The sequence below is a fragment of the Uranotaenia lowii genome, chromosome 3 (assembly GCF_029784155.1).
Source record: "Uranotaenia lowii strain MFRU-FL chromosome 3, ASM2978415v1, whole genome shotgun sequence".
In the NCBI taxonomy this organism is placed as follows: Eukaryota; Metazoa; Arthropoda; class Insecta; order Diptera; family Culicidae; genus Uranotaenia; species Uranotaenia lowii.
Genome location: NC_073693.1, coordinates 293437622 through 293463197, shown reverse-complemented (window position 1 = coordinate 293463197; position 25576 = coordinate 293437622). Strand labels below are relative to the sequence as shown.

General features: G+C 40.6%; 3 protein-coding genes across 4 annotated transcripts in view; 2 read left to right on the top strand and 1 right to left on the bottom strand.

Annotated features, from left to right (window-relative positions):
* LOC129751693 (serine/threonine-protein kinase Tao) overlaps window positions 1-6095 on the top strand; it is a 47821-nt gene extending 41726 nt beyond the window's left edge. For both annotated transcript variants that reach the window (XM_055747355.1, XM_055747356.1), the window contains exons 4-14: window positions 64-212; window positions 275-851; window positions 990-1163; window positions 1232-1443; window positions 1519-1669; window positions 1731-1853; window positions 1916-2032; window positions 2097-2270; window positions 2344-2565; window positions 2632-2750; window positions 2819-6095. In XM_055747355.1, coding sequence (XP_055603330.1) covers window positions 64-212; window positions 275-851; window positions 990-1163; window positions 1232-1443; window positions 1519-1669; window positions 1731-1853; window positions 1916-2032; window positions 2097-2270; window positions 2344-2565; window positions 2632-2750; window positions 2819-2942 — 2142 coding nt within the window. In that variant the 3' untranslated portion in view covers window positions 2943-6095. The remainder of the gene's footprint in view (window positions 1-63; window positions 213-274; window positions 852-989; window positions 1164-1231; window positions 1444-1518; window positions 1670-1730; window positions 1854-1915; window positions 2033-2096; window positions 2271-2343; window positions 2566-2631; window positions 2751-2818) is intronic.
* Window positions 6096-15221: 9126 nt separating this feature from the next.
* LOC129756748 (mitochondrial import inner membrane translocase subunit Tim22) lies at window positions 15222-16630 on the bottom strand. Its single transcript, XM_055753741.1, has 3 exons — window positions 16332-16630; window positions 15529-15847; window positions 15222-15468 (listed from the first exon to the last, which is right to left on the bottom strand). Exons 1-3 carry the CDS (start codon window positions 16463-16465, stop codon window positions 15313-15315), a joined length of 609 nt encoding a protein of 202 aa, XP_055609716.1. The 5' UTR covers window positions 16466-16630; the 3' UTR covers window positions 15222-15312.
* A 3118-nt stretch (window positions 16631-19748) lies between these two features.
* LOC129755056 (vacuolar protein sorting-associated protein 33A) lies at window positions 19749-21853 on the top strand. The gene is made up of 4 exons (XM_055751364.1): window positions 19749-19952; window positions 20012-20225; window positions 20284-20455; window positions 20514-21853. The coding sequence occupies exons 1-4, from the start codon at window positions 19851-19853 to the stop codon at window positions 21835-21837; spliced, it is 1812 nt and encodes a 603-aa protein (XP_055607339.1). The 5' UTR covers window positions 19749-19850; the 3' UTR covers window positions 21838-21853.
* The last annotated feature ends 3723 nt before the right edge of the window (window positions 21854-25576 follow it).

Below are 25576 nucleotides of genomic sequence, written 5' to 3'. Positions count from 1 at the left end.
CGTTGATTTGGCGGGTTGATGGTCTGTAGATGTTTTATATCTGTTTTTTTCTTGTTTTTATAGGCACAAGATTGGTCAGATACATTTCGGAGTTTTGTTGAATGCTGTCTGAAAAAGTCACCGGTGGAACGACCCCATTCCAGTAAGCTTCTGACCCATCTGTTTATGACCAGGATACGACCGCCAAATGTGTTGGTTGACTTGATAGCAAGGTTTGTTGATTGTCAATTAGCGGTAAAATTTAAGTTTTTGTTAAACTGCATTTCAATTACAGAACGAAAGCTGCTGTCAGGGAATTGGACAATTTGAACTACAGAAAGATGAAAAAAATATTGATGGTCGAATCCTGCGAGACTGAGAGCAATGTGGGCGACGCAGAGGATACACCGGACGAACAGATTGGAGGCGACAGCAGTAAGAGTAACAGTATAACTTCGGAACACTCATTACATTCGGTAGATCAGCACGGGGGAGTGTTGCGAACTGCTTCCAGGCACCGGGTCCCTGGTGGTCCAGGACTGCCCCCGATGCACAGCAGCAGCATGAATAATTCCGGTGGTCGCGACGGGTTAATGCTGAACGACGGCATGGGCCGGTATGGTGGACCGGGAGGTAGCGGTCTGGGAAGTTCCGGTGGCGCCGGGGGAAGTGGTTCCGGTTCGGGCAGTATGGGTGCTAGTATTAGTTATCAAAATTCTTCATCTAGTCCCATTGTACCTCATCATCACCCGCATCACCATAACCACGTGTCACAGGCGGCCGCAAATGCGATCGCCGAGCATGGTGCCAACAATTTCGCTACGATAAGGACGACCAGTATTGTGACGAAGCAGCAAAAGGAACACATGCAGGTGGGTGCTGACTGTTGATTGATATCTAAGAAATTTTTGTCAGTTTTATTTTGTGAAATAGTTTTTTGTAGGCCTTATACTAGAAAAAAATTAGAATTCAATTGAATTTAAACTCACGATTTTTGTCAATCATTACAGGAGGAAATGCATGAACAAATGTCCGGCTACAAACGAATGCGTCGCGAACATCAAGCTGCCTTACTAAAGCAAGAGGAGCGATGCAAGGTCGAGATGGAACAGCACAAGGGAGCTCTCGATAAAGAATATGATATGCTGCTGCACAACTTTACGAGAGAATTGGATAAACTATCGGTGAGTTTAGTTTGAGAAAGAACACTATATTGGATGATTGATCTTAAAAATTTATTTCCTCTGTTCAGGTTAAACATCAGCAAGAAATCGAACGGAGAAGTAAGCAGAACAACGTTGCCGAAAAGAAACTTTACAAGGAAATTTCCACCCGCCAGGAGGGTGACCGGAAGGCATTCGAGATGCATAAAAAGAAGGAATACAAAGCCAACAAGGAACGCTGGAAGCGGGAGTTGTCGATGGATGACTCCACGCCGAAGCGTCAACGTGATGCTACTTTACAGTGAGTTTCCTAACTTAAATGAGGTTTTTTTTTCTATCTAAATCTGTTTTAACTTGTTGCCGATTATTACTACAGAACGCAAAAGGAAAATCTAAAGCAAGCTGAGGCTCAGGAAGAGCAGCGAATGCTGCGAGTGCAGAAGAACTACATCGAGCTCGAGATGCGCAAGTTCCGAAGGAAAAAGATGGTTCTGCTGCACGATCTCGAAAATCAACTGCTGCGAGATGTATGTTTTCTTGTAAGATTTCTGAACCTTTTGAATGGATGTTTCATATCCTTTTTTTCAGGAACTGAGTAAGAAGCAACAACAGCTGGAGCAAGCCCACGGTATGCTCATCAAACATCATGAAAAGACTCAGGATCTAGAATACCGACAACAGAAAAGCGTGCATGCTCTTCGGGAAGATCAGGTTAATAATAAGGTCTTTTAACAAAAACGTCACTGTAATACTTATTTCATTTATTTTTTCAGATATCAAAACAACACGAGAGTGAGCTGCGGAACCAAAAAGAGTACATGGACCGAGCCGAACGGGAGCTGTTGAGGAAGCATGCGCTCGAACTCAAACAGCAACCAAAGAGTTTGAAAGTAAGATCCCTGCTAAGTTCATATTGTAAGTTGTTGATTTTAAACCTTTTCTTTCAAATTTTAGCAAAAAGAGCTCCTGATACGGAAACAGTTTCGGGAAACGTGTAAAACTCAAACGCGTCAGTACAAGGCTTTGAAAGCGCAAATTCTGCAGACAACGCCTAAGGACGAACAAAAAGCTGTGATAAAGAAATTGAAAGAGGAACAACACCGCAAGTTAACGATTTTGGGTGATCAGGTATGTTCAAACGAAGATTAATTTATTTTAAGAACTGTTTCGGAGGCTTGACTTTTTTTTCGATTTCTCACAGTATGAACAAAGTATTGCCGATATGCTGCAGAAGCAAAGTTTGCGATTGGACGAAAGTCAGGAGGTGGAATGCCATCAGCTGAAGGATCGGCTGCAGTACGAGCTCGACATCCTAACGGCGTACCAGAGTAAAAACCGTATGCAGGCCCAGGCTCAGCGCGACCGGGAACGCAAAGAGCTCGAGGATCGAGTCAGCGTGCGACGAGCCCTGCTGGAAAGCAAGGTACGTTAGAAAAAGTTAGTTTAACCAAAGCATTAACATAACTGGATCTTTTTTAAACAACCTTAGATGGAAACTGAACTGCAACAGTTCAACCAAGAGCGAGCCGAACGAATTCGATTACTCCGGGAACGCCACGAAAAGCAGCTCGAGGCATTCGACGAAGAATCTGCACGGATGGGCTTCAGGTAAGTTTACTGTTTGTTGTGTGAATATAACGCTCAAAGTTAACACGAATCCTTTTCTTCCTCATCAGTGCACTGGCCTTAGCCGAAGCTTCCAAGGAGACTTATCCGGACGAAGAGGGCAGCCTGTCGGGATCGATGTTGAGTTTGGCCCACAGTAACAGTTCGACCAGCTTCCCGGCTGGCTCGCTATAGCACAAAGCGCGCTGCTATAGCATCAATAAAACTGCATCGTCGTCGTCGAATCACAACTCGATGTAGTATGTAGTCCGGCTTTTTGCGCTCGCTGCCGGGGCCAGCTGGCACAGGATATTTGTAGTAGCACTCTAGAACAAACACTTTTGAAATACATCGACATACGCAGGGTCCCGGTTGATCGACATGATATTGATGTGGAGGTTGGTAATTTTTGCTTATTACTTTTCGTTTCGTTAAATATGGTGGAAATTTGCGGAAGTGGTCCAAAGGAAGATTTTAAAAACTGTTTGATTGGATAACCGATGAAATTTGCACAGATAAAAGCAATGGTACTTCTGACAAGCAGACACACCTCTACACGTATAGGCTATCTGTAGAGCGAGAGAGAAATTGTTTTTTTTGTACTTTTTGTTTTAACATTTGTTATTGTTAGGTTTTTTTCGAGAATTCAGGAAGAAATATTGTCTATCGAACATCATTGCTTCAGTTTATTGCTTGTTTTTAAACTAATTTGAACTCTGGAAGTAAATAAAAACAAAATGAAAGGACTCTTCCTTCTAAATTCTAGTCAAATCACTCTCACTAGCTTTTCAGTAGAGCAAAACAAAAGAAAACTTTTAAAGGAATTGGAATATATTTTGCGAAGCACATATTCACATCCAATTCGGCTCGGGAATTAATACTCACCTAATAAACCTTTCGAATGATTCCTAGTTGATAAGATCCATTCGCACCCACATTCTTCATCCCTTCTGCCTTCTTTCTTTCTATCGTTAGAGGGACGAGCAATCCATCGTGTAAATAATTACTTAAATTACCTACTACTAATATCAGGTACTGTTTGTTTTTTTAGTTTGCGAAAAGCGAGTCGAGTTGGAATGCAAAAGCTGTCTCGGTAGTGCGTTGACCACTTTCGCTGCTTCCATAGGGATCGTGCATTTTGTACTGCCCCATACCACATCTGAAATCCAATTTTCATAAAAAATATGTATGTTTTTATGCTGAAAAATATTTATAAATTGTTTTTTAACAGTTTTGTACTTTTGACAAAGCTGTACCCTCATTTTAAAAATAAAAATTACTTTTATTAATTAAGCTAGTGGGTACTTTTCAAACTTAAAATCAGCAGAAATGTTCGGAACTGCTTCCAAAAAAGCTAAGAAAATATTTTTCTTCAACCCTAAAATTCTTTCAATAATTTTAGACCTTGTGTTCATACTTTTTTTTACCTAACATGCAAAACGACGTTTGATTTTTCATAATTTGAACAGCTTATGATGATTCATTGTGCGTTAATTATAGCGTGCTAATATAAGAAACAAAAAGTGAGAAGATTTTTTCAATTCACTCAAACTAATGAATATAGAAATTTAAATACGACTTAAATAAAAGAGCATTTTAAATCGTAGCACGTCTTAAATCTCAACTGCTATCATAAGCTTCCAAAAGCGTCATCAATCGGGCCAAACCAAAAAAAAAGTGTAAAACATCCTTTGAATACTGACAATTTCCAGTAATGGGATTGATTCCCAACTGGAATCTTTTTGGAACCAGATTTGGGAACTGGTTCCCCAAATAAAACAGAAATATAAGCTGCTCGGGCATATTAGATATGGTTTTCAAGCCAAACACAAAACTGCTAGTAGTTTGTAAATTACAGAAGCGTCTGCACGAGAGAAGAACAAGAGGAAATCATTATAGGTTTATATTTATATAACACAAGTACACACAACATCCCCCCTAGAAGTTTATTGTTTTCGTGCTGCGGCAGTGTTCCTCGTGTTTTGTATATTATTAGTTTAGTTTAATTTGTGTAATAGGTAAACCCACACACACATCCCCCCAAAAACACGAACTATACTGCAACTTGTTTATTTTTTACCGTTCGCAAAGAGAAGAAAACAGATTAGGTGAAACACGTTATTATAAAATGGAGCATGTGTAAACAAGTGAAATTAGTTATTTAATGTTTTAGTTATGAAATAAAAATTCGAAAGTGTAAAATCAAGAAAACAATAATGTATTGTAATTCTCTCACAATTACTAAAGTAACTATTAGATAAACTAATTTAATTCAAATCAGACGAGAAGTATATCCAAAAAAAGTGAACAAACACACATACAGCCGCACTCATACAGAAACGAAATTATAATTAAAGAAGTTATGCAAAATTAATGCTACTAGAGCTTTTTACCTTTACTATGAGACAGTGCGTAAATACTATTGACTAAATTGAGATATAAACTGCTAAAGCAGGAATAAAAAATATATAGAAACACAACACTCAAACTCATTTCTAGGTAACAATCAACCTGTCTAAACGATGTGCTTTCTCTAGAGAGCAGGAATGGTCATTTTAAACTGCAAAGCTTACCAAACAGTTTCATTTCCGAAACTGGATCAAAACAGAAAATTACCAACATTAAATAACATCCACACTCACACAAAACAACAAGAGAAAGATAAACTTAGAAAATACTACACTCATTCTCGGGAAAAACGTCTAAAAAATTTAATCTTTTTCATAACAAAATAAAAAACAACGGTAGGCAAAAGCAAGGCAATTTTGAAGCTGCAAACAACCTAAAAGTATATTATAAATCATCGAAACCGATTGTGCTAGGCAACAATACATAGAAGCGTTATCAAAAAAAAACTTTGAGCGAAAGCAAAAATCCTCAGCATGGATAAAATAAAATTAACATACAAGAAAAAAAACCCATAGCAAACGCTCAGAGCAAGTAACCATTTTCTCGGAACATTTTTAGGAACCACAGCTAGTAGCCACACAGACACACAGGAACCCAAGTCAAGCGACAATGGATCCGGGGGGTGGGACGAAAACTTTGCCCTTCACCCTTTTCCCATTCCCTTAAACAGAAGTTTAGTAGTTGATGAGTAGTTTGAGTGTCTGGTGACGAAAACATTCGAGAGAAATCCCTTACCTTATACAAAACAAAAAATAACTACCAATAACGGTCAGGTCATGAGGAGGCAGATGAGGGAAACTCGCAACACAGCGAGATAACATTAAACAAAACCATGAATGCAACTGCAATGATGTAAACGCGCTGATTTATGATTGATAGAATGATAATAATAATGATAATAAAACAAAACTAAACCAATTCAAAAATTTAGAAATTGTACGAGTTTAGTGGGTGTTTTCCTTTTTTAACCGTTTAGTGTCTTATCACCGGATTGTCGTTAATAGGTAGTTAGTATGTTTGTTAGTTGTTGACCGACCTGTGGTTCCACCCCGAACCAACTACGGTGAACCTTCCTTTGAAGGTCATATTTTCCGGCTAATGTATTCCACGGCAATACTCACGAACGAGTCCTCTCTCCGCATATATCTACTCAAATACGACCTTTGCTCTCTAAAGCGGGCCATAGACTAAATAAATGGCCTGTACAAACATTTTTCACGCGAACACAAACGATTGCTGGCGAAAACAGCAACAAAAAAAACCATCTCCACCCCGGCTGGGAGGATGGTTTGTACAAAATATTTCGATCCCGACCGATTTTACTCCAACCGTTTGGGCGCTCATTCAAGCAGTGCCATACACTATGCAAATCGTGTTTACAGCGATAAAATGTCATCGAATTTCATCGCATTTGTACATTTTTTTTTTGTTTCGATTATAGTCGTTTTACCATCTTTGTGGCATTCGCGACTTTATCAACGTTGCAGTTGGCGGAAAGTTATTGAAAAACTTATCCGGTACAACTGTGTTCGATGTTTACTCTTGGGCTCGAACTCACGGGCATCTGCTCAGGAAGCAACTGACTTGCCAACTGAGCTATACCTTAAGCCCAACATTTGTACAAATGTTGTGTAGTCTGTGGCCCGCTCAAGACCAGCTCTGATCTCTCCTTTAAGCGGGCCATAGACTACACAAATGGCCTGTACAAATTCGGTGATTCCACGACGATTGTTTGATCTATGCTCGCCCACACACTATACAAACATATTTCACGCGAACACAAACGATTTCTGGCGAAAACAGCAACAGCAACAAAAAAAACCATCTCCACCCCGGCTGGAAGGATGGTTTGTACAAAATATTTCGATCCCGACCGATTTTACTCCAACCGTTTGGGCGCCCATTCAAGCAGTGCCATACACTATGCAAATCGTGTTTACAGCGACAAAATTTCATCGCATTTGTACAAATGTTGTGTAGTCTGCGGCCCGCTTTAGCGAGTCATGTCATGATTCGACTACTCCTCATGCATGATTCGAGATTCGCACTATCGTGCGCCGATCGAGTTTAGCTTTTTCTGGAGTCGCGCCTTTCGCATCACACATCCAGGACTTTACTACTCGGGAGATTTCCGACGACGACTTCATTTTAAACCGACTCAATAGATTCACTCGACGTCGGGAAATAACTTTTTCCCTGTTAAGTTTGGGGTTTTCGGGGAGCAGTATACTGTATACAAATAGATGTTGTCGGTTTGCTGGTCCTTTAGTAAAGCGACCGATAATCTTTTCTTTTATTTATACATCTGTTCTTCACATAATAAATTCTTCCTCATATTGGTACCACTGACTGATGCCATAAAAGCCTCGATCTACGAGGGATTTCTATTAATTAATTTATATTCAAAATATGCTACAATACCTTTCCATTTTAATTAGCACTTATGATACTTAAAAAAATACAATTATTTTATATTGAATTCAAAGTTGGAAATAAGGTTGCCTTTCGACTTCACTTAGGATGTACAAAATTAGTTTCGATTTTCTTTTTCTTCACTCTTTCTGATCTTCATAATGTTGCAGCACTCGTTTGTTTCGTTGTTCCAATTCCGGTGGAATCCATGGTTCGTAAAGTAGGATAAGCAGTATCTTCGAAACCCGGGAACGTCTCGTCGTCAGATTCCACCCATGTTCGTTTCGTACCTCGAGGGTGACCCGTTCCCAATTTTCCGTCTTGGCCATCATCGTGCATCCGAAGCGCAACATTACGCCGTGCTCCAGTTTTCGGTTGAAGTTTAATCTGTTCCCTGTGGGCCGAGATTGTGTGATGAACCACTTTAGAGTTGATTGCTAACTGACAGCATTTTTTGCAACTTAGGCGCCATCTGAGGTATAATAGCGCATTAGCTCATATCCCGGGAATGATAAATTTAAGCTCCGCACCGCATTCATCTCACTAGCGCTGATCGTTGGAGTACGTTGGAAATTTTACCCACCGTTTAAATCCTCTCCTGCCTATATGCCTAAGATGATTGCTAAGTCCATTGTCCTCGGGAGCTTTAGAATGCCATCGTGGCTTGGCTTGGCCTTTAAACCGAACAAAGGCCTCATTTCCAAAAAGAACGCCAAGTGAGCTAGAGTGGTAGGAGATCGCGTTTATCGTTTTAAAAACGTGTTCACAAGACCTGTGTGAAATCCCGCCAAAAAAAGAAGAGATTGTTGCTTGTGCCGGCTGGCACGATCGAAGATTGTAATTTGTTTAAGAAGTGACACGTTTAGCTTATAATAAAAACGTTTATTGCGCCTATAGGTTGTTGATTCTTTATAGAGGAAATAATAACCAATCACCACCGGAAATCGTGATTTAGGTAAGCTAGGTCTAGAAAATTAGAAGCCAAAACATTTTCCTAACTCCACCACGTTGTCCAGGTTATCCACCCACACAATCGTGGGTCCAAGTCCGGGCTGAACGTCCTCAAAAGCCCTTAGCCGGTGCAGTACGACGCCGTGTCCTTGCGCACTCATCGAAAGGTCCGATCCAGCCAACCGGTCCGAGTCGAACTCGTTCGACGCCTGGTGAGAAGTAGCGGAAGTGGTGAACCAAAAACCTAAGGTCAGAAACATAATCCTAAGTCAAAAATTGTAACACTCAATGGGGCCCCAAACAACCTAAATCGAAAGCAAAACAAGGTAGTTCCGGTAGACAAAGAGATTGTACTTGCTCTTAGCTCATGTAAGGTTCGTTTTGGGAATGTGTTGAGTAACTTGCGTAATAATTGCATCTGAAAGAATTGGTGCACTGGGCGACGACTTGGTGATCTTCGTGGGCATAAATCACGTGTGTTTGCTTTTTCACTCTTTGTCTTGTTCGCTTCAACAGTTGAGTAAGTGAGATTAACGCGAGCATTTGAGCCACTATTTGAAACCCCCCGTGGAAGGGAGTCTTAAGCCGGTCAGTGAACTTGTGCCAACAGCCTTCCGTTCTGGAAGTGGCTCCTTAAAAGCTGTTGGCATTGTGGGTGCAAACTTGATCCGTTACAATTGTTTGAGCTGCTAGCGCAATCTGCAGCATATTTTTAGAAATATGTTGAATAAAAATTGCTTCTGTCCAACGTTGAAATTCATTTATTTTTGGATTACGGTAATATACTCTATCTCCCATGACTAATTGTCTAAAATGATCATTATAATCATTCTTGTTCGTTTCCCTTCCTAGAACAATACTGTCAAAAGTTGTAGCCAGTGGTCCGAATATCACTCATTTTCAATGAATGTTCCTGATTGCACTTCGCAACTGAACGAATAGCGATCGGGTTTTGTTATTGATTGCTACTGGACCTATCCGATCATCGTTCGTTCTATTCATCGCTAATATATAGATCACCTCGCACGATGCTTGCTGTCAAAACAGTGCAGCACTATCATCCAATTGGAATCTCACCGAAGAGCGATGCATATGGCGAATCATGTTCGTCTAGGATCAGGAGTGAATGGTTCAGGCAGTGAGTGAGTGATGCATTCAACCGATCATTAGCAAATATTGTTTGTTTTTAAACATAGCCAATTAATAAATTTATTCGAATTTACAGCGTTTTTTTACACCAGTAAGAATAAAATCAAATTGTAGTTGTCTTTGTGAGGGAAAGATGTTCACTTCCGCCGTGTTTTCGATTTCAAATAAACCAGGCGGATACTGAGTGAATGACATTCAGAATGGATCAGTTTGTATCTCGCTCATCTCTGATATGCGATGTTTGCAAAATCGATGATTCTGAATGATGAGACTCGGTTTGCATAGCTGAGTGGAGCGCTGATCGAGATTGCATACCAGTCGGGCGAAGCAGTTGCGAGAGGCGCTTTCCTATTATACAGTCAGAATGTTTCAAATAAGAAACGTATCCTGAGTGTTTATTTTGATTGATTTTCAGACCATTGGTTGTAGCTAGCTGTTTCTTGAAATGTAATTTTGGATTCAACAAATCCAATAATGTTTTTGGTTCATAATTAAAAACTTTTTCACTTGGGAACTTATCCTCAGATGGTAAACAAATATTACGATAGTTGAATAAAAACAGATTCAATCTATCTTCAATATTTATGTTCAAATATTCCGGATCCATGAAAAACTTTTTCATTACTTCTTTGGCCACCCTAACCAACCTCTCTGCCTGTCCATTACTTTGAGGATGGTATGGAGGGCTTTTCATTACTTGAATACCTTGCCTTTCTAGATGACGTATGAAATACTCAGAGTTAAAAGGTGGACCGTTGCCTGAAACAACAACATCTGGGAGCCCAAATGGTGCACAATAAATGTTCAATACCTTAATAACCTTTTCAGCATCTGTGCCATTTTTCATGATTTCGATTTCCAACCATTTCGAAAAACTGTCCACTATTAACCCTCATCCGCATTAGAGTGTCATTTTGACACTGTTTCAAGTTTGAATGCTTGTAACTTTTTTCAGAAGCTTCAAAAAACAAAAATTTCTTCGGGGACCCTAAATGAATTCAAAAGTTCTTTAAATTTGCATCTTTACTTTATTTATGGACGAACCCTGGAAGCCTAGACAAAAAACTCCCTTTTCCGACTTAGAGTGTCATTTTGACACTCCAAAAGTAAAATCCATTTAAGTCGTTTGAATTATTATGAACTTCATTTAAAACTTATATCAATAGAAACCTTGTAATGTCAGTAAAATATGTTTAGAACATTACATATAGCTAAAGCTTCTGATTTTCTCATTATTCAGCATGAAAGAAAAAAAATCCGAAAGAACATGCCTCAGGAAAACTGCTGTAGTTCATATATTACACGTCCAAAAAAATATTTGCCTTATACATATGAAAACTGAAGTTAATGTCTACATTATGGAACAAAGAAACATTTTTTTAATTTTTTTTTTAATAAAATGGTCACAAATAGTTCAAAAAAGTGGTCTGAAAAACCTACTTTTCATTCGATTGCTAGTAAATACTGTTTGAGCGATGGTAGAGTGTTTCAAAAAAATATGACTACAAACTTCATTGAAATTCTAACATTTTGCTGTCTTTAGATTTTCGATGCAACAAAAATTGAATTTACTGGAATTTTTCAAAGTTGGCTACTTTGCGCGATTTTTTCACTGATTGAAATTTCATCTGTTTTTGTGGTCCTCCCTCAGGTTGTACCCGGATTTTCAGTGCTTTCTCGCCGTTTGAAGCAATCAAAACTATATCCATTGAAAAGGGAATTTAATCTACATTCTAGTGAGGTGCAAAAATATGAAAATTATAAACGTAAAATCATTCCTGAATTTCTAGAACTACAAGCAGCGCGTCCAGCAAAACGTGTTTGTTTGCTCTCCGAGGAGGTACGGTGGGTGGTGATTTGGGCAGAGAGCGAAGCCGACAGACGAAATAATTAGTGGTATGAATAAGGTTTAGCAATTGCTTCGGTAGCTTTTACTTTACTCGAAATCAAGCAAAGCAAAAGCCCAAAGCATTTGCTTAGTTTGGTATGAATAAACGTTTGCTTAGCAGATGTGTACTAAAGTCTTAGAACATAGCTTTTGCTTCGAAAAAAAGAGCTATCCAACCAGCAGAATCTGAAATTTTCTAAAGTAAAATGAAAGAAGACAATCAAAAATTGAAAAGTACGGCTAAAATAGCCATGAAATCGACGGTGCGGGTGGTGGGTGTAAGAACGATCGGAAAAATTTAAGTCAATACATGCTCGTATGTTGATGTTTAAAGAAAATTGAATATTTTCAAACAAAAAATGGCCTAGCTTTTTAACATTTATCATAAGCTCTCCCACACGTTTTCGGATCGGGATAATCCGATATATAAAAAAATAGGCAATAGGCGCGCATCTTAACTTAGATGTTTTTTTTAATCTTTGAATTATAAAAAAAATCATATAAATTTGGGAGATCTGAATTATGTTTTAAATTATTACAACTTTCTTCCAACTTCAAGCCGATTGGGACTTCTTCCACTGTAGCCGGAGTTTTTAATTTGAAATATTTACTAATTGATTTGTTTAGTTTCATCTTAGACGAATCATTTCATACAACGACAGGAATATGAAAAAAGTTGGGTTATCACTTCGACTGTTCTTTATCTATGTTGAAAATGCCTTTTTAAATTGTATTGAAGTGTAATATTGCCGATTTTATAAATTCATGACGTTGTTGAAGAATTTGTTTATTGGAAAAGTCTGCTACCAAGCATGCTTAGAAAATAAAGTAATTGCTAGGAGATTTCTCGAGCGATTGCTTCAGATTTGGGCTTTATTCATACCGAACTAGCTTGTTCTAAAAGTAAAAGCTCCTGACTGAGAAAACAGCTGTCAGAAAAAACTTTATTCATATCAACCGAAGCAATTGCTTTCTGCGACTGCTCGAATGCTCGATTTAGTTTAGCAAAAGCAATTGCTAGGGGTTTTTCATACCACCTAATGATGCGTGTCGTGACAAGCAAACGTGAACTACCTACTATCAATAGAAAATTTCCAACCAAAAAACGTAGGTACGACACGCATCATTATTTCGTCTGACTCAGCTTACCGATGAAGAATATTCGCGTCTGCCTTTTGTTCTTAAATCGTTTGTTTGTTTGTGTAAATGTTTTGGTCTTCACGATGATCGTATTGTTCCCCTTCCGGATTCGCTGCTTGTATTCCGTAAAGAGTGTAATGCGTTAGATCGCCGTTGGCATGAGCTACCAGCTTCTCCACGCCTTCTGCGTTTAAATTCATTCAACTTGTTGTATTTGTCGTACATGACATGTTCCCCCTTTTTCGACGTCACCCCTATGACCCCTAACTCATTCATGGTCCTTATAAAATAAATATCCTCTATCTCCTCGTTCCCTTCGAATCATTGGAACTCGAAGTCTTCCAGAACGAACGTTTGCTCCAGACGATATTTTTCGATGGACCGGAATACAAAAAGTCTGAAATGAACCCTTACCAGGTTCAGGTCCAGACCTTCACAAAGCTATCAGATATCCGTATCTTCTGGATGGTCAGTCCAGTAACATTCACTGAAGCTTCCTCTCCAAAAAAAATAGCCAATCACCAGGTTGTTACCGGCACGGCCGACCTTCTTTAACACTTGCCGTTGCAGAACAACCCTATCGACGAGCCCATTAAATTAACATTTCAAGCCAGATTATTTTTATCTTTTTAAGTTGATATTTTTCGGCGATTGTCGTATCAAAAAACAACCATTTCGTCACGTTTCGCCCTACGGGAAAATTTCAGACATCTTCGGAAAAACTCTACTTGATAGAACAACCTTCTATCCGATGGGTTCAACTGTACAGCAAAAATTATTTCCTGTAAAATTACGCAAATGTCCTGTAACAAAAAGGAGCAGGACATTTACCGTAATTTTAAAACAAATTACGTGACATTTAATTTTTAGTGTACAACTTTTTTACAGGACATTTGCTGTAATTATAAATGATTTTCGTTAACTTTTAAGGAAAACAATTTAAAATTACAGGTTTTGTTAATTACAGGTTGATTTATTTAAAGGTTGCAGAATTCAGTGACACGTAATAGTCAAAAAAAATTTCTGTGTAACTCCACCAAAAGGCTCGCCAAGAAGACGACTACCTGGGGTAACTACCGCAACCACAGCTACACGATGCCACCAACGAACGCAGATGGACATTCGTTTTCGATAGTGAACCCTCCCTTTTCTCTGACAGCCAGGCCGCTCTTAGAGCACTAAGTACGTTCACATGCTACTCCAAACTAGTATGGGAGTGTATTGTTGCACTAAGAAACCTGGCCATTAGGAACAGAGTATTTTTATTCTGGGTACCAGGCCACTGCGATATTCTAGGGAACGAAGAAGCAGCCCAACTAGCTAGGGAAGGATCTCAGGGAATGTTGATTGGATCTGAACCTTTCTGCGGAATATCGAGGAGTGCCTTGACTGTGGAGCTCAAGAACTGGGAAAGCATAACTATTGTTTCAACCCAGGCAAAAAGATTCATTGAACCAAGCGCACGACTCTCCAAAAACATGTTGAATTTAAGGAGCACGAGGTAAGTACTTACACAGGTCTCTTGACCGGACATTGTCCAAAAATAGCATCTCAAAAGGATAAACATTATTCAAAACGAAGACTGTAGGTTCTGCAGGTAAAAAGAAACTGCAGAGCACCTTCCATGCACCTGCTGCGCCCTCATCAATCGAAGAGAGCCTCTAACATTGATTTAATAGTCCTCTCAAATCCATTCAATCAAACAACGGATATTCAGATTCGATAGAACTGAATGAGCGGTGTCCTCGGGGAATTCGTTAAAATTTTATCGTCCCTTCAATGCGCATCCTTTGGCCCAAGTGTTATAATTTAGCTGAGCCAGCAAGCTCAAGAAATTTCGGCTCCTTGAGCTAGCGTTCTCAAAGTACAATGCAAAACCTTGTTTCTTAGGACAGAACAACGGTGTACCCCAAGGCTCTGTGATAGCCCCTACTCTATTCTTAAAGTTGAGAAAAAACCGCTCGAATTTGGCAACACAAAATGTTCGGGCGTGTTGCCAACATTTGTTTCAACAAAATTGAACGGGGTCTGTATAATAGAAAATACGCGTCAAATTAACCATAAATATGGTTACATGGCTTTAACTGTTAAACTCAGTAGAATCAGGCTAAATATGATGTGGGAAAATGCATGGTTGAGGTTGATCCTTGAGTAAGCAAGAATTGAACAAATCTGCTTCAAATTTGATGAAAAAAAGGATGGTTGAGGGTTTATCTTTCAAATCAATTATGCATCGGTCTATTTTAGCAATCAGCAGTAGAGAAATTCTCTCTTCAATGTTGATGCTGACTGAAAGATATGTGAGATATAGCCAAATCAATCAAGATTTATTTTAGTAATTTTAGCAATTGAGAAATCTTTAATTGTTAATTCAACCTCACACGATGGCTGATTCATCTTAGACATCGGTGCTAGCTGATTTAGAAGAATTTTCCAACTTGACGTTCTCATCGCGCGTCTGGTGAAGTTTCTCTCTGAGTTGGTGAAAGACTCAGCATTGAAAGTCGGCTTTGAACGGCCTTGGGTCACTTGTTAGTTTTTGTAATTTATTGTTTCAACTATATTTATAATTAACTCAATAATATTAGGTAAAATACATTTCTTCGTACGACTAGTTTACCGATGTCTCATGTAGTAATCGATCACCGTGGAAAATGCCGCAAAACCAGCAGCGCCAACAATTCCAGCCTTGACTCCGGCTCTCAAACCAATCAAGCCTCCGGTAACAGCACCGGCATAGGTACCATTCTTCCAGTCCGACACTCCACGTTTCTGAAATTTGAAATTTTTGTAACATTCTGATTCATCAGACCACGTTTTCCTCTCAATTACCGACTCAATTATGCACTCAACACCGGCAAAAACGGCTCCAATTACGGCAAAATTTTTACCGTACGAATGAGTGGCGGCACGCATTTCTCGAAAAATTTCCCGTGCCGTCTGCTGCTTCTCGGCTGCAAGTGGATCCGCTATGTTAGGATTAACCGAGGAGGTGAACAAACCGATGGCGGCACCCAAACCGTAGCCCAGCACGCAGCTCATGACGGATTTGAATGCGCAGCTTTCGAAGGCGGCCTCCACCATTTTCTCCTCGTTGGTTTTGATCTGCACCACCCCGTAAGTTTTGGGGATGATGATGTTCTCCCGAAATCTGGAAAAGGGATGGGGATAGGAACATATTTTATTTAGTAATAAGCAGAACTTAACTTATTTTTATTGAATTTTCTATTCCTCTTTGAGTTTATTTTAGTGAAATTAATTAGATCTGATCAGTAAATCTACCGTAAATAGTAATCGAAAGTAAAAAACAATTATTTAAAGCTTTATAAAAAATCTATCATTTTTTTAAACTCATAAAACGTGAGCGAGTTTACAAGAAAGTTATTTTGAATAATGAGAAAAAAAAGTTATATGGTTAAGGATTTAATATAAAGCCTATAAGAAATAGATTAGTTAAATTGGTTTAACATTATTCTGTACTTCAAAGTAGTTGTAGCCCTATCTACCCCATGCGTATGAGAAATGTGTAGATTTTCTTTTAAAACGTGTTGAGGTTATAAGTATGTATTGCAACTAGTTGAAAATTAATAGTTAAAGCTGAAACGAAAACCGTTTTAATATAAAATTTTACCCACCTGTGCGTATTTCCAATGAAATGTCTGGCCACCTCATCCAGGTCCGAGTTCGGAAAAAAGAAACCGGTAGTTTTGGGAGGAGATTCTTCTTTCGGTTTTTCGTCCGGATTCGGAAGTTTCGGTAACATATTCATCTTGCTAACTTGTTACGGATCTTGTTACAAGTATCAGGCGTGTAACGATTCAGCTATATATTTATCTATTCTATAGATAATTTCGATTTACTTGAACATTTTGTGGAAAACGGGACTATGTGTAAAATGCTGGAGCTTTTACGCAACTTTTGTTTTGGTATTGAATGAAAATGATCCGATCAAAACAAAATCGGAATTAATGAAAATGTGTAGCTCGAGCTGAACATTGAACACGCTAAAGTTGATTGTATTAAAATACACTGCTTAAAACCGTTAAAATAGGTTAAAATAAGCCGGAACAAGTTGGAAAGCCTTCTTCAAATTTGAAATCTTGGAGTCGACACATTGAGGAGGGGGAGGGTATAGTAAAAAATGATTGTATACCGATTGGCATAAAGTCATTTGGCATAAAGCCGTTTGACATAACGCCGTTTGGCATAAAAGTCGTTTGGCATAAAGCCGTTTGGCATAATGGCCATTTGGCATAATGGTCGTTTGGCATAATGGACGTTTGGCATAATGGTCATTTGGCATAATGGCCGTTTGGCATAATTGGCATAAAATGATGGATCAAAATTTCGAGGAAGCCTCCTCACGCTTCGCGTTCGAACTAAAATGAAGTATGGTCCTTACGCTTCGCGTTGCGGACCGGGCTAGGGGATTGTCCCTAGCTTTGGGTAAACCTAGAAACACGGGGCCTTCCTAGGGGCCATTCTAAAATAATGGATCAAAATTTCAAGTAAGCCTCCTCAGGCTTCGCGTTCGAACTAAAATTAAGTATGGTCCTTACGCTTCGCGTTGCGGACCGGGCTAGGGGATTGTCCCTAGCTTTGGGTAAACCTAGAAACACGGGGCCTTCCTAGGGCTTTGAATAAACTTTGGAAGACGGGCCCATTCTAAAATAATGGATCAAAATTTCGAGTAAGCCTCCTCACGCTTCGCGTTCGAACTAAAATTAAGTATGGCTAGGGGATTGTCCCTAGCTTTGGGTAAACCTAGAAACACGGGGCCTTCCTAGGGCTTTGAATAAACTTTGGAAGACGGGGCCACCCTAAAATAATGGATCAAAATTTCGAGTAAGCCTCCTCACGCTTCGCGTTCGAACTAAAATTAAGTATGGTCCTTAGGCTTCGTGTTGCGAACCGGGCTAGGGGATTGTCCCTAGCTTTGGGTAAACCTAGAAACACGGGGCCTTCCTAGGGCTTTGAATAAACTTTGGAAGACGGGGCCATTCTAAAAAATTGGATCAAAATTTCGAGTAAGCCTCCTCAGGCTTCGCGTTCGAACTAAAATTAAGTATGGTCCTTACGCTTCGCGTTGCGGACCGGGCTAGGGGATTGTCCCTAGCTTTGGGTAAACCTAGAAACACGGGGCCTTCCTAGGGCTTTGAATAAACTTTGGAAGACGGGCCCATTCTAAAATAATGGATCAAAATTTCGAGTAAGCCTCCTCACGCTTCGCGTTCGAACTAAAATTAAGTATGGCTAGGGGATTGTCCCTAGCTTTGGGTAAACCTAGAAACACGGGGCCTTCCTAGGGCTTTGAATAAACTTTGGAAGACGGGGCCACCCTAAAATAATGGATCAAAATTTCGAGTAAGCCTCCTCACGCTTCGCGTTCGAACTAAAATTAAGTATGGTCCTTACGCTTCGTGTTGCGAACCGGGCTAGGGGATTGTCCCTAGCTTTGGGTAAACCTAGAAACACGGGGCCTTCCTAGGGCTTTGAATAAACTTTGGAAGACGGGGCCATTCTAAAAAATTGGATCAAAATTTCGAGTAAGCCTCCTCACGCTTCGCGTTCGAACTAAAATTAAGTATGGTCCTTACGCTTCGCGTTGCGGACCGGGCTAGGGGATTGTCCCTAGCTTTGGGTAAACCTAGAAACACGGGGCCTTCCTAGTGCTTTGAATAAACTTTGGAAGACGGGGCCATCCTAAAATAATGGATCAAAATTTCGAGTAAGCCTCCTCACGCTCCGCGTTCGAACTAAAATTAAGTATGGTCCTTACGCTTCGTGTTGCGGACCGGGCTAGGGGATTGTCCCTAGCTTTGGGTAAACCTAGAAACACGGGGCCTTCCTAGGGATTTGGTTAAACCTAGAAAATCGGTAAATTGAAAAAAAAACTTTTGTATTTTAATTTTTAGCAACATTTTATGTTACCTTATGAATGTTTATATTTTTATGCCAAACGGCCATTATGCCAAACAGCCATTATGCCAAATGACCATTATGCCAAACGGCCATTATGCCAAATGACCATTATGCCAAATGATTTTATGCCAAACGACTTTTATGCCAAACGACGTTATGCCAAACGGCTTTAGGCCAAACGGCGTAGGACCGTAAAAAATAACTAAAATTTTCATGCAATAAACTTGTATACAAACTACATTGCGAAAAATAAAAAAAATGAAGAGAATAAAATACAAATACAAAAGGTGTCATAATTTCCATGTTCTACAGTTTGAGTTTTGCCCTTCAACTGTTTACATTTTCGATGGATTTATAGAATTTTTCAATAAAATACCTAAAACTGTTAATTTCCCCCTTCGGGATTTTCGGAAAAATCAAAGGAGGGGGGGGGGGGGGGAGGCGTTTAACAAAAGAAATAATTGAAACTTCTTCCGGCCTTATTCAGAATTTGAATTACCTTTAACAATCTATAAGCTAAAGTTGGCATAAATTTTACAGAAAATTTTTGTTCTATTTTAGGCTAAAGGCAACTTTTAACATATCCATAAAAACTTCACATTAAAATTCCCTATCGGAAAAAATAGCAGCTACTCGAACTTATCCCTTGGTGTAGCCTAATTTGATAGATTTTCTTGAATTTCGGGTTTTTTTTTAACCTGGTTTCCACGTCTACAACATCGAAAGAAGTGCACTCAGGTGTCGCCTTGGAAGCTTAGCCAAAAATCGATCCCAACCTTTAAATATCTCAAAAAAAAGCCGTTCCGGAGTTAAATTTTAGTAGTCTTTTACTTATAAATAAGGCTCATTAAAATTCTAATTAGAAATTGAAGCACAATACCTCACTCAAATGGATGAAACTTTTCGCTATGACTAAAGGTACAGATTATTTAACGCATAAACAAATTAATCGTTAAATTCACTGCTGAATCATCCCTTTTAACTTTATTGGGACTGTACTCAAATATGCGTAAGAAAATAACACGATTTTTCTTTATTAAAATTGCGAGTGAATTTTTTTCGGTGTTTATTATTGGTGTTAACTCGGCTGAATGTTTCTGTTATCATTGTGCGTTCCAGGTTAGCCCTCGTCGAAAAATCAAAACAAAAATTAGTCACTGCGGCAGTTTTTGCTCTATACGCCCCGAGAATTTGATTTTTGATCTAAAAAGTCACTGGAACTGGTCGGAAATATGTTTACCCATCTATCCGGTGGTCGCGTTAATATTCAGCTGCTACAGGAAGCTGCGGTACGGGAGTTGGTTGAGATACTGGACCGCTGCGAGGGAACTAAAGTAGGATTTGGTTAAACAGGATCTAAAATTGCTTCTAATTGATGACGTTTTCTCTCCAGGCAATTATCTGGGATGAATCCCTTGGTGGACCGGTTGGGCTCGTTGCCCGGTATACATTCCTCAAGGAACATCATGTCACAAAGATGTATCCGCTCCGGCCGGAACCTTGGACGGAAATCGACGTGAAGAATATTATCTTCATCACTCGACCGAACCAAACCCATATGGATTACATTGCCAACAACATTCACGAGGAGGAGCGAAAGAAGAAAAGTATGTCCTAAATTTGATAAACAATCATTGTCAGCTTTAAATAATATCCTAATTTTAGTTTCCAGGAAGGAATATTATCTATACTTTTTGCCGAAGAAATCGTTCCTCTGCGAGAAGCGACTCCAGGTCAAGGGGGTGCATGGGAGTTTGGCCTATATAGGTGAATTCAAGTGCGAATTCTTCCCCTTCGATAACGATTTGCTGTCGATGGAGCTGAGAGATGCCTACAAGTAAAACGAGGTTTGATGTTGAAAGTATCAAAAGTTTAAAATTTGCTTTTCGTTTAAGGGACCTGTACCTGGATGGGGACACTTCGAGCTTGCACCAATCAGCTTGCGCTCTGATAGCGCTGCAAAAACTTTACGGACGTATTCCGAAGGTCTATGGCAAAGGCAGTTGCGCCCAGCGGGTCTGGGAGCTGACCAAAACTATGGCCGATGAGGACGAAAGCGTGCTGAGCAACGATAAAGGGGTCATCGATCAGATGATTATTCTCGATCGATCTATCGATCTGATGAGCAGTTTGGCTACTCAACTGACGTACGAAGGGTTGATTGATGAAATTTTCGGAATCAACAACACTACGGTGAATCTTCCGGCGGATAAGTTCAGTTCCGGGGAAGGATTTAATATGGAGCGTAACACTGAGAAAAGTCAGTTCATTCTGAATTCCAAAGAACAGTTGTACGCCGAGTTGAGGGATAAAAACTTCAATGCTGTAGGTGCCGTTCTTTCAAGACTGGCTAAATCAATACGTTCCAGGGCTAATGAAAAGCATGGTGAGAAGTCAATTCAGGAACTGAAGAAATTTGTCGAAAGCTTACCACACATTAAAGCAAACGAACAATCCCTAGCGACTCATACAAAAATTGCCGAACTGGTAAAAGAAGTAATTTCTTCAGATGCATTTCTTGACGAGCTAGGATGCGAACAAGAGTTCATGATGTGTTCGGATGTCGATAAACCGAATCCCTTTATCGAAGATCTAATCGCCAAGGAAGCCCCTCTCAGAAGTGTTCTTCGTCTGATGTGCATGCAGTCGATTGCAGGCTCAGGCCTCAAACCCAAAGTTCTCGATTATTATAAACGAGAATTGTTGCAGGTGTACGGTTTACAAACTTTGCTTACAATTGGAAACCTAGAAAAAGCCGGATTGCTAAAAGCTCAAACCGGCACTCGAACATACGCCGTACTTCGCAAAACTTTAAACCTGACCGCAGAAAATCCCGAAGAAGTTTCACCGAAAGACATAACTTACGTTCACAGCATTTATGCACCCCTCTCGGTGCGAATCGTAGAGCAATACTTGAAACCAAATGGGTGGCAATCTTTAAACGATGTCCTCTCAGCCCTTCCGGGGCCCACCTTCGAAGATTTCCAAACGGCAATGGCTCTCAACAGCCGGCGAGGCTCGTTTACTTCGGAAATTTCTCAGTCCGATATTCCCCGGGTCATTGTGGTGTTCTTCGTGGGTGGATGCACGTTTGCGGAAATATCTGCGCTCAGATTCTTGGCCCAACAGGACGAAAATAATGTAGAGTTTGTGATCTGTACGACTAAGTTAATCAATAAGAACAGCTTCCTTGACTCGTTCATTGAAAAAGTTAAATAAACTGTATTTATCAAAACGTTTTGGTATTTTTCTTCGAATTCGTAAAGAAAAATCAGAATTTTTAAGTTTACATTATTTCTTTAAATCAACCCACTATGTTGAGACATGAAAAGCTCACAACTTTGTATCGATTTTCACCATTTTTGTTTTCATTCGCTGTTTCCGCCAAAAGCTTTCGAAAAGCTTTCGCGAGTGCCTTCAATGATTATCTTTGATAACAAAAATATAAAACTCTCTCTTGTGGAGCGAAACTTATCAAAAGGACATTGCGCTCTCGCATATTTCCGTCAGTCGCTCGACTTGGCTCTCCCGGAAAATCTTTTCTGAATGTTTCGAATGGGGGGAAAGAACTCACGGTATCAACATATGGTTTTGTTCCGGAAGAGCTGTGAGACGAGCGCGAGACACAAGCAAGCAGGCGTCATGGGGCTTGGTGGCGTCGATTTTCTTCCCTAAATTTGAGCGATGAGTGAGTGTGTTAACACACTATATAGGTGCTCTTGGCGGACGGGCGATTTCAAATGGACTTAAAAAGGTAAACATTTCTCGTTCCCGTTAAATTGAATTTGGAATTCTGAAATCCTTCAAAAAGATTCATACCTTTATATCAAGATTATTTGAAGTTATAAATAACTATCGAGATTTGGAATTTAGAATCCTTACTCACTAAGTTTCTAGAGTTTGGAACTTGTATAGATAAATAGACAGGCATATTAACGGAATGAAGTCATTCGACTTAAAGGCGTTTGTCCGATAGGTTGACAGTTCGAATAGTACACTAGGCCCTACGCCGTTTGGCCTAAAGTCATTTGGCATTGTAATGTACTCGAACAGGCCACATTCGAAGATATTAAATATTGAACAAACCTATATTCGAAGAGTTCGAATATGTCTATGTGGCAGTGCTACCAACTGTATGAAAGTAAAGTAAACAAGATAAAAAGGTGCGTTCGTCAATGCACAGCTTCTTTTAGGTTTTATCTCTCTAAGTGAAACGTTGGTTTTTATTAAATATCCGAAGTACTTTTTGTTAAGGAACAACCCTAGGCGATAATTATAATTAGCCGTTAGAATAAGTTTCCCTTAGATTAAACCAAACTGGGCAAGCCATGAAAATTCAAATTATCTATAAAACCGCCTACCAGTTTATATTCTCTACCAGTTTCAAATATAGTCTGTTAACCAAACCACAGCACACTGTTTTTCTACAGGTTGTGGGCCCAGTTTTCGTTGCCTTGGTAACAGAAGTTTAGTTTCGCGCACGTGGCTTATATTCGTTTGAGTGAAAAGTTGTTCACATCGGTCGTCAAATGGAGTCGATTGGAATCCAGCACGTTTACCTGTTCGATGGGAAGAACTTTTCGAACTGGAGCTTCAGAATGGAGGCATACCTCGAAGAGTTGGGTTTGCTCCATTGCATCCAGAGGAGTCTCGAAGAGGAGGACTTCTACCCGGTGGCGGACGAGGAAGCCGAGGAAGAGCAAAGGGACGCTTTGCGCAAACAGCGACGGTTGGAGGATGCGAAGTGCAAGTCGGTGCTAATTCACAAAATAGCAGACTCGCAGCTGGAATACATCCGTGAAAAGCCGTCCCCGAAGGCCATTTGGGACGCCCTGAGGAACAATTTCGACTGAAAGGGTGTGTCCGGTGTCTTTTTTGCTGCAAAGGTTGGCCAGCGCGAAGTACGACGAGAATGTGTTTTTGGAGGAGCACATTTTGTCGTTCGAGAAGGTGGTCCGTGAACTGGAATCGGCTAACATCATATTCAATGAGCCGGTGCTGGTGTTCTTTTTGCTGCAATCGATGCCAAAATCCTACACGCAGCTTATCACGGTCCTAGAAACGTTGCCGGTGGAGCAATGCTCGATGGAATTTGTGAAATCGAGATTGCTGAACGAGGACGTGAAACGGCAGCACGGTGCGGTGAGGATGGAATGTGGAACGGCGTTCGCTGGAAAAAGTAGGCGCTTCACAGTTAAGTGCTTTAACTGTGGCAAACCTGGACACAAGCGACCTGACTGTCCAGAGGAACCGAACCGAAAAAGTCAGCCTTCCGAGTCAACTGCCAGAAAGAAGAAGGGGAGAGCACACGCTGCTGAATCAAACGACATCGCATTCGTGACGGTGGCGCAGGCGGCTAGCAGCGGCGATGAAGGCAAATTTCGATGGGTGCTTGACAGTGGTGCTTCCGAGTACATGGTCGGGGACAGAAGCTATTTGGTGAACGTTCGTCAACTGAAATCCCCGGTGGTGATCAACGTGGCCAAATCAGGTGTGTCGCTAACGAGTCACTTCGCTGGCGAGGTCAAATTGGCAGCCCTTGTGGACGGCAAGGAAATCAACTGCACTGTCCACGATGTCCTGTACGTGCCTGGTCTTCTCACCAATTTGTTTTCCGTGAAGCAGGTTACGGAACGCGGAATAGAAGTGACCTTTAACCAAAAGAACGCGCACATTCGCCAGAATAAGCGAGTGGTGTGCGTCGCCCCCAGAAGAGGTCGTTTGTACGAGCTGGATGTGAAAATCCGGAGTTTTGGTTCGGCGCTGACCGAAGGAAAGCTGTCGTTGTGGCATCGTCGGTACGGGCACATCGGGAAAGCCGGTCTCCAGAAACTGATCCGAAACGAGATGGTCGAAGGTTTGGACGTCGCCGCTGACTCTGAATCTGGAAGCGAGTTTTGCGAGCCCTGCATGAAGGGGAAGCAAGCTAAGTTGCCGTTCGAAGAGTCCTCAAAGCCCCGCTCCTCACGCCCCTTGGAGCTCATCCATACAGACGTGTGTGGAGCTTTCTCGCCAGCATCTTGGAATGGTGGGAAAATCTTCGTGAGCTTCATCGATGACTTCACACATTTTACCGCCGTCTACATTCTCGAAGCGAAGAGCGAAGTCTTTGAGGCGTTCAGGAAATATGCTGCGATGGCCACTACTCGTTTTGGAACCAAAATCGCCCGATTGAGAAGCGATAATGGTGGTGAGTACATCAACACCGAATTCCAGGAGTACTGCAACGAAAAAGGTATCGTCATGGAAACCACCATCCCCTATACGCCTCAGCAGAACGGCGTCGCCGAGCGCATGAACAGAACCATCATGGAGCGTGCTCGGGCGATGCTGGACGAGTCCGAATTCCAACGATACATGTGGTCCGAAGCGGTTTTAGCAGCAGTGTTCGTCATCAACCGGAGCCCCACCGCTGCTTTGAAGGAAGCAAAAACGCCGTACGAGATGTGGTTCGGACACAAGCCAAACGTGTCTAAACTGCGTGTCTTCGGAAGCAAGGCGTTTGTACACATCCCGAAGGAGAAGAGGTCCAAACTTGATTCGAAGAGCCATGTGTGTTTCCTGGTTGGATACGGGAACAACGGATATCGTCTGTGGGATCCTGTTCAACGAAAAGTGATCGTCGCTCGAGACGTAGTAGTGCAAGAAAAGGAAGTGAAAAGTGTTAAATACAGTGATGATCATCTCGTGTCAGATTCAGTGAAACAAATTGAACACAAAGACAATCCTAGTGAAAAAGTATTGGAATCTGATGACGAATCTTTATGGGATGATAAAATGATAGACGATATTGATGAAAGTGAAACTGAAAAATTCTCGAATATCGAAACAGTGATAAACAATATGGAAAAAGAGCCTGTAAGAAGAAGTGGACGAGCGAAATAGCGGCCGGCTCGTTTTTCCGACTACGAATTGAATCCATCCCCGAAACGCCACGCTGGTCGATGCGATTCTGAAG

What these genes read in the sequence shown, in the direction of transcription:
- LOC129756748 (XM_055753741.1), bottom strand. Translation starts at nt 16,465, where the DNA reads ATGAATATGTTACCGAAACTTCCGAATCCGGACGAAAAACCGAAAGAA. An exon ending in TTCATTGGAAATACGCACAG is followed by an intron (nt 15,848 to 16,331) that starts GTGGGTAAAATT and finishes TCCCTTTTCCAG; the next exon opens with ATTTCGGGAGAACATCATCA. An exon ending in TTGAGTGCATAATTGAGTCG is followed by an intron (nt 15,469 to 15,528) that starts GTAATTGAGAGG and finishes TTCAAATTTCAG; the next exon opens with AAACGTGGAGTGTCGGACTG.
- LOC129755056 (XM_055751364.1), top strand. Translation starts at nt 19,851, where the DNA reads ATGTTTACCCATCTATCCGGTGGTCGCGTTAATATTCAGCTGCTACAG. An exon ending in ACCGCTGCGAGGGAACTAAA is followed by an intron (nt 19,953 to 20,011) that starts GTAGGATTTGGT and finishes TTTTCTCTCCAG; the next exon opens with GCAATTATCTGGGATGAATC. An exon ending in GAGCTGAGAGATGCCTACAA is followed by an intron (nt 20,456 to 20,513) that starts GTAAAACGAGGT and finishes TTTTCGTTTAAG; the next exon opens with GGACCTGTACCTGGATGGGG.